We start from the raw sequence: 19,331 nt of genomic DNA, 5'->3' as shown, positions 1-19,331 counted from the left end.
GCATAAGGTAGCATTTGTTCTGATAGAATATCCCTATACATAGGAGCATTCATAGTACCCTCAATTTTGTAAATTGGACAGACGCCTTTCCAAGAAAATACACCCAAAGCATAATACTACCTCCACCGTGCTTCACTGTTGGTATTTGATATCGGGAATCATTCCTAGTGTCTTGTGGTCGTCTAACATACCTTCTCCCTCCCATCATTTCGAAATAGATTAATTTTAGTTTCATCTGAAAGCAGCACTTTCTTCCAATCTTTAACTGTCCAACTCCGGTGTTTCTTTGCAAATTCTAATCTGGCCTTCTTATTTTTTTTACTTATCAGTGGTTTTGTAACTCCAACGCGTTCAAAAAATCCAACTTCTGTAAGTCTACGTGAAACAGTATTTTGCCTAATGTCAGCCAAATGGGAGAAAGTATGTTAGACGACCACAATGATCTAAAACATCGGTCTAGGTTGCTTCAGGAGTTTTTCACGTAGAATAAGATCCGAATTCTAGATTGGCCGAGTCAATCTCTAGACTTGAATCCGATAGAACATTTATAGCACGAGCTTAAACTAAGAATAGGAACTGTTAATTGTACCAATAAAGCTGCTTTATGGACAAAAATTCAAGAAGAGTGGAGAAATATTTCTCAAGATAGAATCATCAAACTTATTGAATCGATGCCTCTCCTATGTGCTACTAAATATTGATGATAATGTTACATTTGTAAGCATTTTTGAACATTTTTCCTTCAGTTATCGTGTTTTTTCTTCATGTTTTGTACTTGGCCGGATACTTATAAAGAAGTAAAAATTGTTATTTTTGTTATAAATAATAATTACTTGTTGTATCAAATTTTTGAATTGTACATTTCGATAGTATAATAAAAGCTCTTTACTATGATATATTTGTATTTGTACTTTACATCTATTATACATAATTTAATTCCAAAATTAGTTTTGGCCGGAACCTTTTGCATGCAACTGTATATTAGAATACATTTGTCTCCTACAGTTTTGTAAATTTTCGTATAACATTGTACGCAGGCCGCGTGAATTTACTGAGCAGAATGTGAAATGCATATGTTCATGTATAGACATACGGGTGGCTATTAGTATGAGATACATATTTATTAAAAATTACACGATCATTTAAAATTAACAATAACAATGTTGATTATATTTCTATGCATTCCAGTATGATATTGTTATGAAATAATTTGATGCTTGAAAATTAATACCTATTAATAACAAAATTCATATAAAAGTTAGAAGAGTAGCAGACATTAAATTCGAGAAGGCTATCAGTTTCTTCACTGTTATATACATGATTGTTATCGGGAGAGGGCGATTTTGTTAAATCTAATCATTGATATCGTTTCATTTTGTATGAAAATTAAGTATATTTGGCATGTATATTTTTCGGTGGTGAATTATTTATCTCAATTACGATGCAAGAAATGAGATATTAATAATATGAAGAATGTGAATTTACGGAACGTAAGTTTCGCAGAAATGGTATTCCGTAAAGAAATGTTGAAAGCAAAGTGATTTCTGACATCACGCACAAGTAATGATGGTAACATTTCCATAAAACCGTATTACCACAAATTGATATTTTATGCCCGTACGATATTTTTATACTTTGCAATAAATTATTTCCTAACAATATCATACTGCAATGCGTAGAAATATAATTAACATTATTATTGTTAATTTTAAATAATCGTATAATTTTTAATAAATATGTATCTCATACTAATAGCCACCCGTATGTCTATACATGAACATATGCATTTCACATTCTGCTCAGTGGATTCGCGCGGCCTGCGTACAATATTATACGAAAATTTACAACACTGTAGGAGGCAAATGTATCGTATTATATATTAATGGATTCGGAAAAAAATTTCCGTTCATATTTGTCGTTATATAAATTTTTGTATCTCTTAAAATAATGTAACAAAAAATTTTTTTGTTATAAACAAATTACATTTTACAAAATCTGTGACCACTTTTTGTTTTACCTCATGAAACCATGAAACTTTTCCCTAAGAAGATTTCTTACATTTATTGTAGTTTTCGAGATAGCATTTTTCTGCTGAAATTTCAAGGGGTGATTTCAACCTCTAGACTTGCGATTGGGCAGGTATAAAAAATTTGTATCCCTTATTTTCAACTACTTAATGTACCCACCAAGTTACATCAAAATCGGAAACGGACAGTTGGATATGTTCCCTTGTTAGAATCGACATGATGTAGTTCGCTTCATTCGTCGACCAGTGTCATGCTCCTGGAGTAAGAAACATCTTGCTTGTTTTATACAGAATTTTGTATGCATACGTTCTTAACCTATTTCTTTTTACTATTGCGAAAACGTGCTTGAGAACGAAAGCGTGAGCAAAATTTTCAATTATTTTTTAAGCATTTGTACAATGTTTGAAATATTTCTTTTCAGCGTTTGGCTTTAGTACGTGGCAAATAAAATGGGTTAGGGTTTCATTGTTTTCACGTTTGGGGAATTGTGTCAGGCATTTTTTATTTTCCCTTCGATTGTTGGTCCACTTTGTTGTTACTTGAAAAATATTTATTCAGGGCGACATGTACAAACACTTCATCCGTCTGTAATATATTAATCTTTATATTAAATAGTACCTCGTATAGATCATTTTCGAAGGCAAATTAGCATACTTAAATATACGTTATCGATGCAAGATGGTATTTTCGTATGGCAGTGATTGTACACGATTCTACAAACATTGCCGAACGTAAACGTTCGTTGTTCGTAGGCTCGTCAATTTTATTTCATAGTACTTATTAATTGCACTCTCTGTGCCGGAATTAGGGTTTTTATGGGCCTTTCTCGTTGCCACGGGTATACTGCAAGTAATTGGCACTGGGATAATTGCAAAACTCGCAAAATCCAGGTAACCCTTGGGGTCCAGGTAGGCCTCTGCTCCCAGGAAGGCCTGTCGATAAACGAAACTAAAAATACCAGTACCAGATCTTAAAAACGTGTTTGTATCTTTTTTCTCTTTACCTGGTCTGCCCGGTTCCCCCCGTTCTCCGTGCCTTCCAGGCAATCCGACGCCATCTTTGCCAGCTGGTCCTATTAACGCACCCCTCGTGAATGAAAATTCTAACCATAATGACTGATAACGATTAAAAAAAAAAAAGGAATGTGCATTACCAGGCAGTCCTGTTGGACCGATCGGGCCTTCCACGCCGACACCTTCCGGTCCTCTATCACCTTTCTCTCCCCGTTCGCCAGATGGACCTTGAGGACCCATTGGACCTTGAGGGCCTGGCAATCCTACGAAGCCTCGTTCCCCTGGTAAACCTGGAGTGCCTGGATCACCTAAATAATTGGATTTCATAAAATACAACTATTTCATCGAAAGAAAATTTCTTTGCAAGCGTCTACGTTTTGAAAATATGCTATGTTGTATATTTGAACTTGTCTAATGAAACTCTAACGTGCAAAAGGTCGGTGCAGCTGGCACGACGTGAAATTTGTTATGTAGATGCAAAATTTGTTATATGGGTGTAAAAGGGAAGCAGGAAGAATATCTGTACCACAGAGGCACGATATGTTCAATCCAAATTTTGAAATTTAACGTTTAATGGATAGTGGAAGAATATTAGTTGAGAGATTTAAGGGGTTAGTCGCAGTCAGGAAAATGGAAACGGACAGTTTCATGTGTGTTTTTTTTTTAAGGTATTAAATAATAATTTTTATTAATGAAATGTAAATATATTACGAAGTATGTTTTAAAGAACTATAAAAGAATTTTTGTTTTAAGAAAAGGTTAATTCATTTCGTCATAACAGGCGATGGCGTTGGTGGCCACTTGGTTTGCGGTGAGTAAGATTTCTTCAAAGTGATGCACCTGAAAACAAAACTAAAGGTAGATTTAGAAAATATATTGGACTAACGGGTCCCTGATCGAAGGATTTTTTATTTTCTTGTATACTTTTTTTTTATCCTGTATTGAATCGCTTAATTTTAGTGCAAAAATTGAAAATCAACTTCAAATGTACGCCATCTTGTTTTAAATTAATTGTTTTCAAAATCCTTCGTTCAGGGACCCGCTAGACTAATCTATTTTCGAAATCTACCTTTGTTTTTGTTTTCAGGTAAACCAATGTAGAGAAATCTTGCTCACCGCAAACCTATGTTTTTAAATCATCGTCTACGTCATCGGCTGTTATTGCGATACAAATTAAACGTTTCTTAAAACAAAAAATGTTTTCTAGTTCTTTAAAACATGCTTTATAATATACTTAATTGTTACTTATGCAAATTATTATTTAATAACTACAAAAAAAATCACAAAGAAATATCGTTTCCTCTTCCTGACCGCGACTAAACCCTTAATATACCCAAATTAAATTACACGACATAAGATACTTATGCGGAATAACGTTTCTCGCGTAAACTATGAAACTTTTTCCAATTTGCATAACGCGAGCGAATGTTCACCGAAAAGTAATGACATCAGCAAATCTGGACTGCAAAGGGTTAAAATATTTATTCGAAGGTTTCTCAAATTTGGATTCGATATAGCTTGCCTTTGAGGTGTGGAGGTAGGTACCTGGGATGCCCTGGGTTCCGGCTCGACCAGGACGGCCCTGTCGTGCCAGTCCCAGCAACCCGGGTGGCCCTCGTAGACCCTCTGTTAGTTCTTTCAGCCTCTCTGTGACACATGCAGGATTCCATCGTCTTTATCGGCGCAGGTGATTTTGTTAATCCACGATCGATCAATCGATCGTTAATCGAACACGCATCTTCGTGCACGTGAACCACTACTATAGGGTGTATTATAGGGTGTATTATAGGTACACTATAGGGTGTATTACAATTATAATTCTTTCCATTTCGATTCACCGATCTTTGACATCGTATTTTACAGTTATGATATCAAATGGAAGTAAATGGGGGTGACGGTCCTTTTTTCGTGGGGATGTACCTGGGCGACCTTGGGGACCAGGTGATCCAGGACGGCCTGGACGTCCTCGACCAGGTGGACCAGGCGGACCTTGCATCAATGCTGCCATCTCAGTCATCTGCTCTATATATGCGCGTGGCAATAAAAGGATGAATTATCTTTCTATTCTCTGTATACAAATATCGTACCCAGAACGAGTCACCTCGAGGGTGTTGTCACCAGCAACCCTTATTTCTTTATCTACGCATTGTTCCCAAGTTACTGTCTCATTGTCGTTGCTGTCTTCTCGAAATAAAATAATTTAAATCAACATTCACCTCGCAGCACGCTCGTGCATATATCTCGAATTTCCGAATCGGTGATGCTTCGACCTGGTGACCCTTGAAGACCTGGCATTCCTGTCTGACCTCGTACTCCGGGTGGTCCTTGTAGTCCTGGCGCTCCATCCTTCCCTGGTATTCCAGGTGGTCCGATTTGACCCTCTGGACCTCGATCTCCAGGAGGTCCTCGCTCGCCAGGCTGACGTTAAGCGATAACAAACATATCCATCTTCGAATATCTTTGATATTGTAAGGTTCTTTTATAAATAAAATACACTTTAATTGTATTCCTCCTCCTAAACACAAACTCAGTATATTTCTCTTAATCTCAAATTATAGTCAATCGCAATGATCACACTCGACACGCACGTCGACTCGCAATCGCACACCTTCCGAATGTTCTCGTAATCTTTCTCTGTGTTTCTCCTCTCTCGCTGTTTCTATTTATGAAAGAGCACGAAGCTCTCCCACCACACATATTACCCAAACTTATACATAGAGTCCCTATACAGTCGCTTACAATATTCTCTCCAACTACTTACCAGTCCTGGAGACCCTGGTACACCTCGTGGCCCACTAGCTCCTGGACTGCCTATGCTTCTCGAAACCTTGTTTGTGTTCAACATATCTTCATTCGATCCAGCTGGTCCTGGAGGTCCCGGTGGGCCTGGAGCACCTGGTGGTCCAGGTCGTCCTTCCACTCCTGGGAAGCCAGGACTGCCTGGTAGACCTGCAGGACCCTGAGCACAAACATTTCTGACATATTCCATTGACATCTAAACTAACCAATTTTGATATTTAATAATTGAGCCTTACAGAGGTTCCTGGGAAGCCACGTGGCCCGACACGACCTTGCTCTCCTGGTTCACCTGTCTCACCTTTTGCTCCAGGCTTGCCATCGAGCCCTGGAGCTCCTGGAGTCCCTGCCAAACCATCGTTTCCACGTTGTCCTGGGGGACCTGGTTCTCCAGGTACACCAGGTGGACCCTGTTCATAATAACCAAACGAAAGGCTAGGAAATACAGTCCTATATTAAGAGTCAGAGAGCAAAAATCAGAGCATTTTTTAATTTTAAATTCCCTTCAACAAGTTAAGAATGGCAAGAATAGGTAAATGTGAATGCGTGTAGAATTTCGTGACTTTACCTGCAATCCCATGGATCCAGGTGAACCAATTTCACCTTTCGGTCCTGGTAGACCTGGTTGACCAGAAGGACCTGGTTCCCCTTTCTCTCCTGGAAGACCATCTTCCCCAGGTATCCCTGGAGGACCCTCGGGACCCGGTGGGCCTGGTATCGAGGAACCAACTGCTAAACCTGGTAAACCTTAAACGAATCATTTAAATTTGGTTCGTTTAACCAAAACGAGCCAACAACAACGTTACTATTTCCAGGGATTCGAACCGCTGCTGAACCCTAACCCAAACCCGGTTAATGAAGGGAAGATTACTGTAACTCATACGAACCACGAAGGAACGGTTGTTGAATTGTAGGAAGAGCGGGTTAACCTGCTCGGAGTGGGTTACTAGTAGAAGAGGACATCCTAGACATCCAGACAAGTTAAAGATATGTGAACTTACAGCAATATTCAAATCAAATGAAAGTAGATTGTTTAAAATGTACGAGTATATAATGAATGTAGAATTGATTAATTTTCGAGTGTTGTTAGAAACGGTATTTGTACTTTCTTTTTAAACTACAACAATTATTTGGCACAATAAATGTATAATGAACAGACATAAGTTAAAGACGGAATAAATATATACAAAATATGAACACACACACATACGAGTAAATGTAAGCACTTGCATGACCTTCTTCTCGCGGATGGACAGTAGAGTAGAAAACAGACAATATTGAAAGAAAATTGATTACCGTTTAGAAACATGGTAATAGCTATGGTTTTTACTGTATTATTATAACGCGCATACAACCGGGTTAACCAGGTTACTCGGGTTACAGATGTCTTGTGTTACCTGGTTAGATGGGTTATTCTATAATACGAATTAACGGAACCCGGTACGGGTTAGGGTTCGAATCCCTGACTATTTCATTGCATTTACCATCACGACCAGGTTCTCCAGGCTCGCCTTTTGGCCCTTGAAGCCCAGGTGGTCCTGGTGAACCAATCTCGCCGTGAAGACCTTGCAATCCTGGCTGTCCTTGCACTCCTGGAAAACCTGGCTCTCCTTTGGCACCAGGAAGACCTGGTCGACCATCTATTCCAGGCAATCCATGTTGTCCTGGGTCACCTTTGTCTCCTTGATCGCCTGAAGAGTTCGTACGAGTTAGTATAACGCTGACAATCGTTGGAACTTGCTTTTTAGAATAAAGAAATATCGTAAGGTTCTAAGCAAATACTATCAGAAGAGCGGTGGAAGTTATTCTCTGAATCGTTGCTTTGTATGGAATGTCTCTAAATAAACTAGTTATTGACAAACATCTAAGAGACATAAGTCTACATAATGGCAGCGCTCGAATGACAGCAATTAGATTCGCGTTATGAGCGGCTAGTTTCTATCACGAGAACGACATACATTCAGTGATTAATAAAAGGAATCGGTTTACGGGCATTGCGGCAGATTGCAACAAATTGATTTACAATCGCTTCGAATGACTAGTATTTAGGTCGACGTCGATGTCGTCTTCGTGTCATCCAGCGGGGAGTATTGAAATTATTCAGCAATACTCGATACTTTGAGACGATAGTTGAAACGCAGGGTAAGAATTATACAAACTAATGATAGTAACATACGAAACCGGTTAAATTATCTAAATATTAGGTTGTCCCAAAAGTTTCTTTCGCTTTATTAATAAGTAATACATGCACAATAGTTTATGTTTTATGTTACATTGCTGAATTGTGCACGATTCATTTTGCTCCATTACTGTTACAACGTGAATATCTATGAAATTAGATTGTCTATTTATATAAACACGACCACATAAAATAATTGAGTGCAACTCACGAAAGAAACTTTTAGGACAACCTAATAATTAAAAGAAGGACAATACAGCATAATACATGCTATTATTTCAGTGTCGTACTGCTGCTATTTTATTATGCTGATATTTCATTGTCGTACGATTATTAATTAAAAAGTTGAATCTATTAGGTTGTCCCAAAAGTTTCTTTCGCTTTATTAATAAGTGATACATGCACAGTAGTTCATGTTTCATGTTATATTACTGAATTGTGGCTCCAGTACTGTTCCAACATCAACATCTAAGAATTTAGATTGTCTATTTATATAAACACGGCCACATAAAATAATTGAGTGCAACTCGAAAAAAAACTTTCGGGACAATCTAATACTTTAGTCGTTTCCAGATGTGTACACGTGTACACGTATTACTTGTTACACGAAGTAAAGAATTGCTACTGTTAATAATACGATTGATAAATTCTTGTCTACCTTCACGCTTGGTCGTAATAGTTCTTCAACGCATACGCCTGCAGCTGCACAAAATCAGGTTCAGTTTGGGACCACAAAATAATATTCCTGAACGATCGATCGATTTCTTCCTCGTCCCTGAATCTTCTCTGAGACGGTTCCTCTTTGACTTCCGTTTCATCTTGGTCGAGTTCACTTGCGTCACACGTAGAGAGCCACTCCTCGATTTCGTCTTCAGGGATCGTCTCCCCCGTGATCGTTTCCAGTGTCTCTACTATAGCTTTAGTTTGCAGTATATCATGATAATCGTTCTCTTCTTCCTTCACGGTCTCCTGATTGGCCACCAAATTCTTCCACGAATTACGGATCTGGAGCTGCGTCACCTCCATCCAGGCGTCGTTGAGGAAATCGATGCAGTCCTTCACGTCCAAGTCCGCGTAGAACTCCCCGACTCCCCCAGGAAAATCCAAAAGCCTCTTCAGCATACGGGAACGAAAGGATCCTTTCACCGTCGCGATTATTCCTCGATCCATTGGTTGCAAAATGGACGAATTGTTCGTCGGTAGAACAACAATCTCGATATCGTCGTCCTCTCTCCTTAGTTCCCGCGATACCTCGTGAGCTGTGCTACTGTGCACCAGGAGGAGTATCTTTCCACAAGTACCATTTTGCAGCTGCCGTCTCTTGACGACGGGTTTGAAATGGTTCTCCAGCCAGTCGGCGAACACGTGGTGGCTCATCGAGCCGTTCCTCTGGGACTTGAAAACGACTGGTAGTTGATTCCAGCAGTGCTTCAGGGCTCGGGGCTTTTCGCATTTGTTAATAAAAACTAGAGGAAGCTTGTGCGTTCCAGTTGCGTTCGCGCAGAAGCCCACGGTGACTCGATCCTTCCTCGATTTATTTCCGTACACTTTCAGTTCTCCAGCGTGGAGTAACGCTCGTTGGGGTAGAGTCTTCCACATGAGACCCGTTTCAGCCATATTGTAGATGTTCTCCAGTTCTATGACCTCCTCTTCCCGTCGCCGTTGGAAGTTATGAGAAAAGTCATTCTCCTCCGTCCTTGTCTCTGTGTGAGCTCTCTCGCCGTAGACCTTACTCAATTGGATGCCATAGCGATTTTTGAAGTTCCATAGCCAACCATTGGACGCTCTAAATCTCGAGGGACCTCCGAACTCGCCATGAAGCGTCATCGCTTTGTCTTGGAGCGCTGCATTGCTGACGTGATTACCTAATTCACGTTCCTGAAGAAACCACGAATAAAGACGCGCCTCTAAATCGTCCTGCACCGGCTTCCGAATCCTCCGTCGGGTGCAGCTCTTTATCGCTAATGTCTGCGCCTCTTGGCGTATCCGATCTTCGTCCCTCTTGATCCGTCGGATTGTTGTGGTGTTGACACCGTACGCGCTGGCCAATACGGTTGCCGCAATACCATCGTTCAGCTTCCGTATCACGTCGAGCCGCTGTCGTATCGTCAAGGTAACGCGTTTGGTGCCTCTGCTGACCGACATCTCGCCTCTAACGTCTTCGCTACAATGTACACAGTGGAGATTTAGGAGATTTGGAACTCGTCTGCCTCTTCGACCGACGCAGAGGTCACATGTAAGCGTTAAGTGTACTTTTTGTAAAAAAAGAGGGGACGTTTGTTGATCTAATGTTTTGAAAGGGATGTTAGACATGGCAGACGAGGGTTTTTTAGCGTTTTGGGACCAAACATCTGGACCGTGATGGTCCGTTGCAAAAGGAAGATCCTGAGGATCTTCTTCATCTTCTTCAAGGAAGACCCTTGCGTGAATGTCGCATGAAATAATTTAGATCCGGTTTGTCAAACTCGTGTGTTCCGAGGGTCGATTCGCTTGTTGCCGGAGGCAATTTTTGCGACTTATTTATTTCGATAATTAAAGAGTTTAAACTCTACTAAGTAACTTAATAAAAACGAGGGATGATTACAAGGAGACATGAAAAGGGGTTGTTCACCTCGAGACAAGGAATGGATTATGATTAATCTTGAGGTTGAGGACCCACTGTTCGGGACCCCCGTCTTTTCAACGCATCGCCGAAAACGCTCGGTCACAAAATGCAGGGAAAACGTTCGTCTGGCATGGTATTTAGTCCGACAGGTGTATTTAGGTATTCCTTTGGAAAATTGCTGGTTTTACAGACTTTCTACATTTGCTATCATTGAAATCCTGAAACGTAATGATTTTAATTTTATTTTAATTATTATATAGGGGTGTGCGGGATCCTGATCAGGATGGGAATTCCTCCCGAGATCGGGATGGAATTCCGAGAATTTCAGAATCCCGAATATATCCGGGATTCCCGTGAATTTCCGGGATCCCGAAACCATTCGGGATTCCCGAGAGTTTCGAACTCCCGTACATTCGGATTGCTGAAATTTTCAAGAATAACACACTTTCGGCAATCTCAGATATTATTTTATTATGTATCCCGTACATTGTTGGGAACCCCAAACATTTTCGAGATCCTGTACATTCTCGGGAATCCCGGATTTTTGCAGGATCTCGTGTATTTTCGGGAATCTCGAACCAACTCGGGATCCCGCATAAACTCGAGAATCCCGAATATTCTCGGGAATCCCGAAAATTTGTGGGAATCTGGCACACACCTATTATTATATAATTCCCATTAGATCAGGCCCGGCGCAAGGCAGGTTCAACGCGTTCGCCGGAACCCGGCCCCGCGTTTCGAGGGGTCCCGCGGTCTACGAAAATTTTGATTAAGGGCGAGCAGGACCCAGAGCCAAACTCCGAGTTGACTTCAACGACAGTTGCGGAAAAAGTAGGAAACTCCGGGACAAGGACAGAGAGGGCGATACAAAAATTGCAGGAGAGACGAGGACAGGGCGATTTTTTTCGAAGATATTGAAGCAACGAAGCAAAGAAGCAATATTTTCTAATAATTCTGGTTTTAATATATTCGTTACACTTTGGCGGATGCGACTCCAAGGCCTGATTTTGCAATTTCGGCCTTAAAACTTTATAAACAATAAAATGAAGACAGCAAACATACTTTTATTGTTTATAAAGTTTTAAAGCCGAAATTGCAAAATAAAGCCTTGGGGTCGCATCCGCGACCAGTGTGACGAATATATAAAAACCAGAATTATTAGAAAATATTGCTTCTTTGCTTCAATATCCTGGAAAAAATGCTAGCCTAATCGTCCTGTCCTCGTCTCTCCTGCAATTGTATCGCCCTCTCTGTCCTTATCCCGGAGTTTCCTACTTTTCCCGCAACTGTCGCTGAAGTCAACTCAGAGTTTGGTTCTGGGTCCTGCGCACCCTTAACAGATGCAAGACATTTTTTTATTAGCGATGGTTCAGTTTAAAGGAGTGACAAAAATCATCAAAGTATTATTATTTAATATTCATCTTATAAAAGATATGTAACAGCATTTGTAAATAAATAATTCAGCGTTGTAAAATTTAAGTGTAGGATTTGAATTTGAATTCAGGCCCCGCAAAATTTTTGAACCCGGCCCCGCAAAAGGTCACGCCGGCCCTGCATTAGATCAACTATTGCGTCGATATGAATACTTAAAAATAAAATAAACATAATGTAGTCATTTATAGTGAAACTTGAAACAAGAAGAATCATATGGATCGTTGAGGGTTACTGACCTCTATTTCTGTAATGTCCGCGAACAACTTTGGAGAAGTGACTGCAGAAATCTGTAGTCATCGATGTATCCAATTATTGGACCGACGCAAGTTCTCAATCTAGGGACACGTTCCCCAGCGATTGTATCGCGTTACTTTCTTTTTGAAGGTGATAAATGGAATACGTGAATCGTACACGTGAAATGGCTCCTACAAAGTTTCGAAAAAACGCAACGAGACAAAGTATCAATGCCTTCCTCTGTCTCCTACGCCCGGATAGAGAGAATCGCTCCGGAAGACTAGCGCCATCAATGGAGGAACTAACCCAAGTGACGCATGTGCGCAAGGTAGTTGCGCAAAAAGCGTTCGCCATCGACTGTTACACGATGCGAATCGCGGGAGCGCCGCGTATTTTGTCGAGTATCGATAACAAACGCGTTGCTAGCGATAGTGCCTCGGTGTCTCCACTAGCACTGCTATGTAGTCTAGCTGCGTTAGGACTCTTGCATAAGTCTTTTTTTTTTGCGTCCGAGTGTACCGTTCCTCGTTTGCTTTCAGTCCCTTTGACTCGCTCGTTCCATCCCGCTCTAAAGGACAGGGTGAATCAGAAATGGTAGGGAGACCGCAGAAGCTCTTTAGCATGTAGGCCAGTGGTGCATAATTTTTTTCGTTGCGTGACCAAATAAAATTAAATATTTTCTATGATACTCAGTTTATTAAGAAAGAAAAATCATTCAATTTTTAATTTTTCCCTCGGTTCAAGTATCAAAATGGAAGGATGTTGAACATCTCATTCCACCAAAAATGTTAAAAATTTGATACCTCCAAATGTATTCCCAGAATGGGACTATATACAAAATCCATATCCTCCATCTATATACACTCCAGCGCATCCCAAGACCAGTTTTACTTAAAGAAATGTAAATATAGATGCCTTGAGAAATACTTCAAATGAACGTAACGAGCCGTATAAATTGAGCGTATATTTCAATACTATTTAATTCGTATCGATAACGAATTAATGGATTCAATATCTTCGGAATATCGAGTACAGAAAAGCGGGAATTTGCTTGGCGAACGGAACGGGGCGCAACGTTAAATCGAGTAGAAACTGAAGAAGCAAATCCTCTCGGGATAACTTATGTAATCTCATTAAAGTTCGTTTTATAAAGCTTTGTACGGAAGCTGGTTCGCGTTACGAGCTTTTCCGGCGATCAGGTTAACATAATCGGCGCAAAACAGATCGCATTATGGAATGCAACGTGCAATGCTGTGCAACACGCTGCGAGAGAAACAGAGGGAAAAATGTGCAGGTTTCTGCACAGGTCAGTCGATATTTTACGATAACCACGGCGGAGTGCAAGTACACATTTGCCTGCGCCGCTGGCGAATTTTATTTATCGTCAGATCTTATCTCGATCCTTCCGCGAAGTGATCAGCAAACTGGTGTAGAAAACGTTTTTCAAAGGCAATTCAACCCTTTTAATGTCGAACGACGATATATTAAAGGTTACCAGTATTTATAATCCAACTATAAAAGCAAGTCGTCCATTACTAAATGAACGAAATAAAATAAATTATCGATTATTTCGTCATCGAAGGTGAGCGACCCAACGGAAGTTGACCAAACGAGGTCCAATATGCATGTAGCGGTGAGACTAATTGGAGATCGATAACGTAAATTATCAACGATCGATAATGCAACACCTCCAGGCATAGGTCATAGTGTCTCGCATAAGGACAGGGGCTATAAAAGGAACAGGGCCCTCCTACCTCGAGTAACTTAATCATCCAAGAATTAATTTCGCGGCGATGCTTTTCAAACTTTTAATAATCAAAAAGTGTAAAGAGCATCAATTTTTTCGCTATTGGATTATTGGACGCTATAAAAAAAAGCGTTAGTACATCTACGCTTAGGCACGAATAATATTTAAACATGCCTGTGTAAATAATAAAGGAAACGTTGTGGCATTAAGGTCGATTCAGACTATACGACACGTACCGGCACCGACACGACAAAACATTAAAACACGCGTTTTAATGGAACTATTCAGTATTCACACTATTCCTGTTGCCGGAACGTTCAAGTCGGTGTCTGTTAAGTGTGAATAGTTCCATTAAAACGCGTGTTTTAACACGTTCGTCGCTACGTCACCCAGAAACGGGTGACAGGACTTTCTATTAAGGAACTAAAAAAATAAATTTCAAAGGTCAGACAATAGCGAAAATAAGTCTGGACAGGTTTCGTGAATTTGCCGACGTTAAAAAATTAAATGCTACGAGAGATGTTAAATTATCTAATCTACAATAGTCTAGACAAAATTTTAAGTGTATAGAAATTTTCACAAGCTTTAGCTTGGCAGCCAAGGTGTTAATGTTTTATCGTATCGGTGCCGGTACGTGTCGTTGCCGGAACGTGCCGGTCCGTGTCGTATAGTCTGAAATCCACCTTTAGTCGAACGAGGGAACAGATTCGAACAATGGTTGGAGAGATCCCCCAGTATGAAAGTCCCCAACAATTACCATCAGCCATTTTCTCACGTTTGGAAAAATTGCCGTGTTTACGATAAAGAAATTGCAGGAAGGATCAAGGAGAAGGACAAGGAGGAAGATCATCGAGCAGGAAGTGGCGAAGGAATGAGAAATGCGCGGATGCTTAAGTTTGAATCAATACAATAAGTGGGCCAGGTGGGGGGGTGTATAAGATCGCTCGAGGAGACAGAGGAACGTGGAATGTGGAACAGTTTCGGTGCGTGCAGGGGAATACGCGAAACGGACCGTCGAAAAGGCGCGGCCAAATTGGTTTCACAGTTATTACTTTATTCTTTATTCTTAATTTCATTCATTTACTCTCACGAATCATAATCTTACCGTTCTGTTCATCTTACCGTTTTACTCGTAAAGCAGGACGTAAGACTAGAAAAATGCCATGGATCGGTGTGAATAATTTATTGGGGGCTATTTAGGAATATGGAACGTATAGATTAAGGTGGTTCGAGCAGGATCGTGTATGTACAGGGTGTCCCAAAAATGTTGTAACACCTTGAAAGGGGTGGTTCGGGGGGTGATTTGAAACAACTTTTTCCTTAGCGAAATTGTTGTCTGAGGCTTCGCTAAGCAGGTAGTAACGGAAAACACTGACCAATCAGAGCGCGAGTATGCTGGTGGAGCGGCCGCGGTAGCATATGAGCGCGGCCGCCTAGCGTGTAGCCTTCGTTCCACCAGCATACTCGCGCTCTGATTGGTCAGTGTTTTCTGTTAATATCTCCTTAACGAAGCCTCGGACAACATTTTCGCCAAGGAAAAAGTTGTTCCAAATCACCTCCACCCTGTATATACAGGGTGTCCCAAAAATGTTGTAATACCTTAAAAGGGGTGGTTCGGGGGGTGATTTGAAACAACTTTTTCCTTAGCGAAATTGTTGTCTGAGGCTTCGCTAAGGAGGTATTAACGGAAAACACTGACCAATCAGAGCGCGAGTATGCCAATAGAGCGCCCGCTGATTGGTCAGTGTTTTCCGTTAATATCTCCTCAACGAAGCCTCGAACAACAATTTCGCTAAGGAAAAAGTTGTTTCAAATCGCCTCCTGAACAACCCCTTTCAATGACCTCCAACATTTTTAGGACACCCTGTATATCAATCTCGAGGATAAATGTCAATCGTTGAAGACCATCACGCAAGTTTAAATTATTATAGATCGGATTATAGATCGATTCTAGTGATTACGTGGCTTGGGTAAGTAAGAAATGGTTGCACGACTAGGAATCAATCAAGGATAATATTTTGGAACGTTGCCTAGCGGAGGGAGCAACGCGTGTCAGTGGGGCACCGTTTAACGGGGGGGGGGACAACCAAACACTTCCGTTGCCAGATAGGTCGCACTCACCGGGACAGTGTCCGTTATATTACATTAGACGCATATGAAGTTAATCTTATTTGCTTCGAGCTTATCGTTGCCCGTTATAATACGTCATAACGGTAAATAAATAAGGGAACGTTCTGCTCGTGGAGAATGTAAAAGGCTCGTCCCTATCGACGCATCGATCTGATAACGAGTACTTCCTGTTGACTAACCGTAGACTCTTACCATTCATTGGAATCATAACGTAGGTGTTAATTGACGAGGATTGGCAGACACCAATCTCGATGAAATTTCACACAAATATGCAGTAGTTCAACACTAAATTACAGAGTTCAATGCGCGGTTATTATACGTACAACTATATCCTCGAAATGAAAAGGAAGAGGAGTGGAGTAATTCGTCAGTAAAATTAATTAATCGTTGATTGAGTGGCTTTGGAAAAAAAATATTAGCGGTTTAGTAGCTTTAGTATCAACTAAAAACAAATTTACAAACTTCCGTAGTTCAAATCCATATGTTGTGAAGTTTTCAATTTTATTCGAGGTTCCAAAAACAATATTTACCACCAATTATACCTTTTTACTTCATAGGGTTGATAGGTTGGCTTTTGAGAGTCTCTGTACCTCGCAATAGCCACGAATAAAACAATCCTGATATAAAGAATGGTTGCTCTACTGAAATCGAAAAGTTTCACCGAAGAAACATTCATAGTTCACAAGGCACCGATCGTTCGTTCAAAATTTCTCAAAAATCGGTATCCGACGTTGACATTTTATTGAAGGGATAAGAATATTTAAAATTCCGTTGACAGAAATGGCAGATCCTCGGGTGCTACTCAGATACCCGTTTTTAATTTTTGTTCGTAGTAATCGATCGACATCGACGCAAAACATCGTAGTTTAGTCTATTACACAATCCCGAAGTTGGTAGGAACTAATTGCACGCGTCTATTTCAGGTATCTGTTCATGGAACACCATAGCGTTAAACAAAAATTGAAAGTACGCGTGTAAAATAATTCGGATCGAATTCGTCCGCAACGCCGTCACGATACGGAGCATCGTTCTTAGGTTGGACGGATGAATACTTGCTCCAGCTTTCCTCAAAATTGCCGCCTGACAGGCCTCGTAGACAAGCCAGGACGAATACTCGAGAGTTTCTTTGTCACGGAAAAGGCAATCGCAAGTATCCAGGTATACCCATCCATCCATCGGTTTCAAAAAAAATTTGAAAGTCGCGTGGAGGTAGAACAGGATTCGTAACGGCGTCACGAGACACGACAGTGCACCTAACCTGGCCTGCCGGTGTAGTACATACCTTGGACGCTTTCGATGCGCGTGTCCTCCAGCAAGGGTCAGAGAGAGAAAGAGAAAAAAAGTGCCGACGGGTGTGGGGTCGCCGTCCCCGTGTTGACGAGGCTCCTTTTGTATCGTTCTATCACATGCACAACGTCATTAGGACCAGCCGTCGGTCGAGTGGCGATGGTTTAACGACACTTCTCGCGGCACTTGGAGTGGCTACTGCTACCTGAACACGGAACAGAACTGTCAAGAGGACCCACCGCGTCGATTTTATGGCCGTCCGTGATGAATTCGACTCATTCGAACGAATCCACCGCTCGAGAACCGCGATCACGTTCGACACTATTAGGTCGAAAGTCACGGGAACGCTTCTCGCCACAAGAACGTTGCGATAAACAAACTCAGCGGAATCTCGACGTAATGTGCCTCGCGAGCCTCGCGGCCATCACTGATTTCGACTGGCACCAGGCCTCACGGTGGCGCCATCGGTTCTTTGGATGAGAGAACGAGGAATCGGACCATTGCGCGCGCGATTGTCGCCACTGTGGTTCAGAACACGGAATCCTCAAATACAAAATTTCAGAAGAATTATTACTAGAGATCACGGTTTTGAACAGGTATTAAAATACGCGGGTACGCGGAACACGCAACATCGAATTACCTATTGTTACCCGTGACTTGAATGTTTATTTTAACTAGTAAATAAAGTTTTACAAATTATACTATAATAAAATATGTATTCTATTATATTTATTCTTCTTATGTTTATATTTTATTTATTTATTTATTTTACTGCATATCAATTTTTTCAAAATGAATAAGGATCATTATTTTGGAATAATAGCATCTTTACGTAAAAGTTTGTATATAAAAATAATTGGATATTATACCCATGTATTTCGGTGCACGTATATCCGGATATCCGTGGATATTCGTGTATTTAGATATCTGGGTGTCAGCGTATTACGTACCCGGGTATTTCGATACACGTGAAGTAGCGATCTCTAATTATTACATGTTCTCTATTAAATTAAATACAGATTGTTTGGAGGAAGCACTTACAAGAGGATATATCCAACTGTCCGTCTCCGATTTTGATGAAACTTGGTGGGTACATTAAGCAGGTGAAAATAAGGGATACGTATTTTTTGTAGCTGCCCAATCGCAAGTTTAGGAGTTGAAATCACCCCTTGAAGTTTCAGCAGAAAAATGCTATATAAACTGCTATAAAAACTACAATAGATATAAGAAATGATCTTAGGGAAAAGTTTCATGGTTTCATGAGGTAAAACAAAAAATGGTCACAGATTTTGTGAAATGTAATTTGTTGATAACAAAAAAATTTTGTTACATTATTTTAAGAAATACAAAAATTAATATGACGACAAAAATGAACGGAAATTTCTTTCCGAATCCATTGATACGTACAGTTGCATGCAAAAGTTTCCGACCAAAAATAATTTTGGAATTAAATCATGTATAACAGGTGTAAAGTAGAAATACAAAATTCAAAAATTTGATACAACAAGTAATTATTATTTATAACAAAAATAACAATTTTTACTTCTTCATAAGTATCCGGCCAAGTACAAACCATGAAGAAAAAACACGATAACTGAAGGAAAAATGTTAAAAAATGGTTACAAATGTAACATTATCATCAATATTTAGTAGCACATAGGAGAGGCATCGATTCAATAAGTTTGATGATTCTATCTTGAGAAATATTTCTCCACTCTTCTTGAATTTTTGTCTATAAAGCAGCTTTATTGGTACAATTAACAGTTTCTATTCTTAGTTTAAGCTCCTGCCATAAATGTTCTATCGGATTCAAGTCTAGAGATTGACTCGGCCAATCTAGAATTCGGATCTTATTCTTCGTGAAAAAGTCCTGAAGCAA

General features: G+C 40.3%; 2 protein-coding genes across 5 annotated transcripts; both read right to left on the bottom strand.

Moving 5' to 3' along the window:
- Window positions 1–2,555: 2,555 nt before the first annotated feature.
- Window positions 2,556–7,831, bottom strand: LOC128896635 (collagen alpha-5(IV) chain-like). Its single transcript, XM_054159992.1, has 10 exons — window positions 7,826–7,831; window positions 7,321–7,576; window positions 6,405–6,583; window positions 6,076–6,246; window positions 5,802–5,999; window positions 5,257–5,458; window positions 4,961–5,062; window positions 3,181–3,348; window positions 3,031–3,099; window positions 2,556–2,959 (listed from the first exon to the last, which is right to left on the bottom strand). Exons 1-10 carry the CDS (start codon window positions 7,829–7,831, stop codon window positions 2,841–2,843), a joined length of 1,470 nt encoding a protein of 489 aa, XP_054015967.1. The 3' UTR covers window positions 2,556–2,840.
- Window positions 7,832–8,462: 631 nt separating this feature from the next.
- LOC128896636 (jerky protein homolog-like) lies at window positions 8,463–18,279 on the bottom strand. Of its 4 annotated transcripts, none has more exons than XM_054159994.1 (2): window positions 17,448–18,279; window positions 8,463–10,179 (listed from the first exon to the last, which is right to left on the bottom strand). In XM_054159994.1, exon 2 carries the CDS (start codon window positions 10,158–10,160, stop codon window positions 8,676–8,678), a length of 1,485 nt encoding a protein of 494 aa, XP_054015969.1. In that variant the 5' UTR covers window positions 10,161–10,179; window positions 17,448–18,279; the 3' UTR covers window positions 8,463–8,675. The 4 variants fall into 4 exon arrangements, 3 of the variants coding, with proteins under 3 accessions (XP_054015969.1, XP_054015968.1, XP_054015971.1); XM_054159993.1 differs by lacking the exon at window positions 17,448–18,279 and adding an exon at window positions 12,291–12,550; XM_054159996.1 differs by lacking the exon at window positions 17,448–18,279 and adding an exon at window positions 11,279–11,411.
- Window positions 18,280–19,331: the final 1,052 nt, after the last annotated feature.

Source organism: Hylaeus anthracinus, unplaced genomic scaffold, assembly GCF_026225885.1.
Source record: "Hylaeus anthracinus isolate JK02 unplaced genomic scaffold, UHH_iyHylAnth1.0_haploid 11878, whole genome shotgun sequence".
Lineage (NCBI taxonomy): Eukaryota > Metazoa > Arthropoda > Insecta > Hymenoptera > Colletidae > Hylaeus > Hylaeus anthracinus.
This window is presented reverse-complemented; position numbering and strand designations above follow the sequence as displayed.

What these genes read in the sequence shown, in the direction of transcription:
- LOC128896636 (XM_054159994.1), bottom strand. Translation starts at nt 10,160, where the DNA reads ATGTCGGTCAGCAGAGGCACCAAACGCGTTACCTTGACGATACGACAG.
- LOC128896635 (XM_054159992.1), bottom strand. An exon ending in GTGGCTTCCCAGGAACCTCT is followed by an intron (nt 6,000 to 6,075) that starts GTAAGGCTCAAT and finishes GTTTGTGCTCAG; the next exon opens with GGTCCTGCAGGTCTACCAGG. An exon ending in CGGTCCAACAGGACTGCCTG is followed by an intron (nt 3,100 to 3,180) that starts GTAATGCACATT and finishes GTGCGTTAATAG; the next exon opens with GACCAGCTGGCAAAGATGGC.